At 32.0% G+C, this 4,770-nt stretch overlaps 1 protein-coding gene across 1 annotated transcript; it reads left to right on the top strand.

The window, feature by feature from the left end:
- The first annotated feature begins 632 nt into the window (after positions 1-632).
- LOC115955019 (xanthohumol 4-O-methyltransferase-like) lies at positions 633-4,465 on the top strand. Its single transcript, XM_031073047.1, has 2 exons — positions 633-1,400; positions 4,009-4,465. The coding sequence occupies exons 1-2, from the start codon at positions 633-635 to the stop codon at positions 4,306-4,308; spliced, it is 1,068 nt and encodes a 355-aa protein (XP_030928907.1). The 3' UTR covers positions 4,309-4,465.
- Positions 4,466-4,770: the final 305 nt, after the last annotated feature.

Below are 4,770 nucleotides of genomic sequence, written 5' to 3'. Positions count from 1 at the left end.
GTTTTTTTTTAAAAAAAATACTTACAAATCTCGTAAATAGTGCACGAAATCCACCTTTATTTCAGTTAAAAAATATTCAGGATCTGCTTAGATACCGCTTATTACTGAAAATTAAAAACTAAAAATACTGTAACAAAATAATTTTTAAATATATGAATAATATCGTAAAATCTAATTTTAAAGTTGTTTTTAAAAAAAAAATACTTACAAATCTCATAAATATACGAAACCCACCCTTATTTCAGTTAAACGCCGGAACGCATGTAAACGTGCGTTCCAAACGTACACTCAATCCAATAAATATTTTTTTTTTTTTGGGTAAATCAATCCAATAATTTCAAAATGTCATATTATTATTTTTTATTTTGGTTGGAAATTGTATCCCTGGTCGGCCGAGTACAGCTGGGTTTGGCCATCACTATTCACATAGTAATCCACTTTTTCTAATTTAGGATACGACAAGACTTCTACCAAAAAGGAGATATGATGTTTTAACCTTCTTTAAGTTGGAGACACTCAAAGCCAAGTCAGGAAATTACATACTGCTTTTACCCCTGGTTCCACTTCATTTGAGGGAGAGTACTGGGTGTGTGTGTGTGTGTGTGTGTGTGTGTGTGTGTGTGTTTTTGAGAATGGAAGCAAAAGAAGCTGAAGCAGAGCTACAAGGGCAAGCTGATATATGGAAATACATGTTGAGCTTTGCAGATTCCATGGCAGTGAAATGTGCTGTGGAGCTCCGCATAGCTGACATTATAAACATGCATGGTGGCCCAATGACCTTGTCCCAGATAATAGCTGGTATTCCTGATGCACACTCCCCAGATATCAGCTACCTCACACGCATCATGAGATTGCTAGTCCGCAGAAAGATCTTCACCACACAATCAGATCATCATCCATCAGAAGGTGGAGACACTCTGTACGGCCTGACCCACTCATCAAGATGGCTGTTGCATGATTCCAAGATGACCCTAGCTCCTATGCTACTCATGCAGGACCATCCTTTGCTAATGGCGCCGTGGCACTGTTTCAGCCAATGTGTCAAAGAAGGTGGCATAGCCTTTAAAAAGACTCATGGCCGTGAGATTTGGGATTTTGGTTCTGTAAATCCTGAATTCAACAAATTGTTCAATGATGGCATGGCTTGTACGGCCAATATTGTGATGAATACTATTGTCTCTGAGTATAAAGATGGTTTTGGTTCTGTGGGATCATTAGTTGATGTGGGAGGTGGGACCGGTAGTGTGCTAGCTGAGATTGTGAAATCCTATCCACACATCAAAGGTATTAACTTTGATCTACCACATGTTGTTGCTATGGCACCCATTTATGATGGAATCACACATGTCGGAGGAGACATGTTTGAAGCCATTCCAAACGCTGATGCAGTTTTCATGAAGGTATGTATATATATTGTTTTGAGATGCAATTTTTTTTTTTTTTTTTTTTAAAGCCATTGTTATTATTATTATTAATTATTATCGTTGTTTTCCTTAGCTCACAGTTGCGGCTTTAGAATTTTTTTTTTCCAGGATTGGGTTGAAGTAATTATTGAATTGTTAAAGGAGTATTCTATTATTTGTATTTGAAATGTTAAAAATGGGCTTTTTATTAAATATTTTGGGGTTGATTGATCTCATATGGTTGTTGTTTGGATTATTTTTCTGTTATTTGAGTTAATTTTTACAAGAAAGATTATGTTTATAATATTTTCGTAATAATTTCATATCAAATTGTACGTGACAAGTTATGGATATGTAAAAAAATGATGTCAAAGATGTCAATAACATGTCACGACCTAAGATTTGTCATGCAAATGTTTTGAATGTAGCATTACTCAATTTTTATTTTTATTATTATTTTTTGAGTGATTCTACTTCCACCACATTTTAAAAACAAAAATCTAATGGATAAAAAAGTGATTTCGAAAGTGGTATAGGGGATGTTTGTTTGGATTTTGTTTTCAAATAACTATTTTCAGTTTTTAAATATATTTTCACACATTATTTTCATACATTTTTTTTCAACCATACCTATTTTTACAAATGTTTTCAAATAATAATTTTCAGTTTTTAAACAAATTTACCAAATGGGCTCATAATCTCTGGGCTTTAATTTCATGAGTTTTACTTATTTGGAATGTTGATCTGTTTTGGGAGTAATTGTTCAGATGCTCTATGCCCAATTTGCGGTCACTAGTATTTTTATCTTTTGGTCTTAAATGGGTTATGCCAATGATGGGTTTGAGTTGCTTCTTTGTTTGATATGGATTTTTCGGCAATAGAATAGCAGAAGGGTTTGGAATGTAATGTTGTTTTGTCTCTCGTAAAGGATTTGGTGTGAAATGAAATTTGATAGGATTAAGCTTCCCCTTGAAAGGAAAAAATACCTATACTTTTAGTTCTGTGGTTCAGTGGACATGTGCAGATGGCAGTATACCTTCTTTGTAAAAAGTTTTGAACATTTTGTCTTTGTAATTTGTTAGGTTTGAGCGGAAACAATAGTACAATACTATTACTGTGTACTTCAGTTATTCCTTCTACTTCAAAAAATTCTTACAAATCGAAAAGCAAAATTAATGAGTTTTAGCCCAGCGTTTTTGGATCTGTGTACTGTTCACAAAACCCAAAAACTTCACTTTTTAGCAATTTTTTCATTAAAAATAAGTCTCACGACACTATTTACATATTTAAAAATTATTTTACTATGGTATTTTCAGTTTTTAGTTTTCAGTTTTAACAAAATAAGTTCTAACCAAATGCACCTTTACTGTATACTTCAGTTATTCCTTCTGCTTAAAAAAATTCTTACAAATCGAAAAGCAAAATTAATGAGTTAGCCCAGCGTTTTTGTAAGGCTTTTGTGATGAACTCTCTTTGTTTGTAATAAATAAAAATGAAATGCAATTTTTTTTATTTTTTATTTTTATTTTGATGAAAGAGAAAGAAATGCAAAATTGATTAATGCTTGTAAACTAAAAGCAGTGGAACATTACGGTTTTTCTAATATAATATGACGTGGCAGTATAGGATAGTTGACATGGCGAAAAATAATATCTTATTTGGGCCATTAGCAACGTTAGCATATAATGACAGAGACCAAATTGACATAATTAAAAAATTAAGAACCAAATTGACATATGATGTAAAGGAACTAATTTTGTAATTTATCCAACATTTTATAATTATTATGCATATAAGGATAGTGAGTATTTTGGAAATATTATAATTTTTAAAGTTGTTATGTGTATTAAGGAATAATTATTACATTTTTTGATAATTGAGAATAACTATTACATCTCTTTTAGAGATGAATCAATTTTATGGAATTGCTACGAATAACTATTCCACATAAGGAAAAATCAACCAAACCCTATTCCACAGAAATAAAAAATTCCATTATGTATAAGATCTGTTGCATCATACCAAACATGCTGAGGAATAATTATTTCATGTAGTATAATTATTACTCATGAATAACCATTCCAATATAGGGATCTATTACAACATACAAACGTGCCATAAGTGTGTTTGTCATGTTTGCCTATAGTTACTACCTCATGTTACTACTTCTCAAAAACTATATAATATATTATATTATTGGGCATTATACAAATTATTGTGTTGTTGCTATTTTATTTTATTATAATTTTTTTAACTCAACCATAAAACAAAAGAAAGAAAAAGTGATTGTGGAATGGATTGCATAGAAAATATGGCAGATGTTTCCAAAGACTTTTAGTTGAAGTTTTATCATTTCTATGAATAACAAGTTTATAACACGTATTTATGCACAAAAGCATTCAATGGTAATGATTATGAGGTGGACTTATTTAGGTGAGTGGGATGATATCTTCACTTTCATGTTGAGTATTATAAATAGGCTATTTGGCACTAAAATTAAGAAAATTAAAATGAAAACACTTGGCACTAAAATGTACTACAATTAGAAGTTAATTTATATTCGATTTGGATTTTGATTGTGACATTGCCACTTTGAATTATGCAGTGGATCATGCATGATTGGAATGACGAAAGTTGTGTCAAGATTTTGAAAAATTGCCGAAAAGCAATACCAGAAGAGACTGGAAAAGTTATTATTGTAGACGTTGTGCTACAGCCAGAGGGTAACGGTCTATTTGATGACACAAGTTTAGTATTTGATTTGCTTATGATTGCACACTCCTCAGGTGGCAAGGAAAGGACTGAACTCGAGTGGAAGAAAGTATTGGAAGAAGGAGGCTTTCCTCGCTACAATATCATCAAAATTTCAGCTTTACCATCCATTATTGAGGCGTACCCAAAGTGATATGGTTATGATGTAGTCATCATTATAATGTTACTAGTTTCCAACATATGTAATGCACGAGAAAGTTTGACAAATAAATTGTTATCTACATTACAGATTATTTTAGTAAGTTGTTGAAAAACTTGAATGGTGGCTAGTGTTTATAATTTGCTCGAGATATAAAGGTTGAAATATGAGGGCATCCTAGCTTCCAAGAATTTAGAGAGAGAGAGAGAGAGAGAGAGAGAGAGAGAGAGAGTGAGAGTTTAATTTCTAATAGATCTCATTACAAGACCAAAGTTCTATTTATACATTCTCAAATCCTAATCAATAAGGCTAATATACTTAATAGGTCTAGCAGCTACTTATACACATTGGCATAACTACCTCCAAAGTCCAACCTTCTAAGCAATCCTTCCTTTAAAATCCCCTTAAGGAGCTGTTGTCCAACTAATTGAATTAGTCCTAGACTCAATAAGGTAT

Source organism: Quercus lobata, chromosome 8 (genome assembly GCF_001633185.2).
Source record: "Quercus lobata isolate SW786 chromosome 8, ValleyOak3.0 Primary Assembly, whole genome shotgun sequence".
Taxonomy (NCBI): Eukaryota; Viridiplantae; Streptophyta; class Magnoliopsida; order Fagales; family Fagaceae; genus Quercus; species Quercus lobata.
This window is presented reverse-complemented; position numbering and strand designations above follow the sequence as displayed.

Coding starts and splice junctions, on each gene's coding strand:
- LOC115955019 (XM_031073047.1), top strand. CDS start 633: ATGGAAGCAAAAGAAGCTGAAGCAGAGCTACAAGGGCAAGCTGATATA. Junction 1,401..4,008: donor CTGATGCAGTTTTCATGAAG/GTATGTATATAT, acceptor TGAATTATGCAG/TGGATCATGCATGATTGGAA.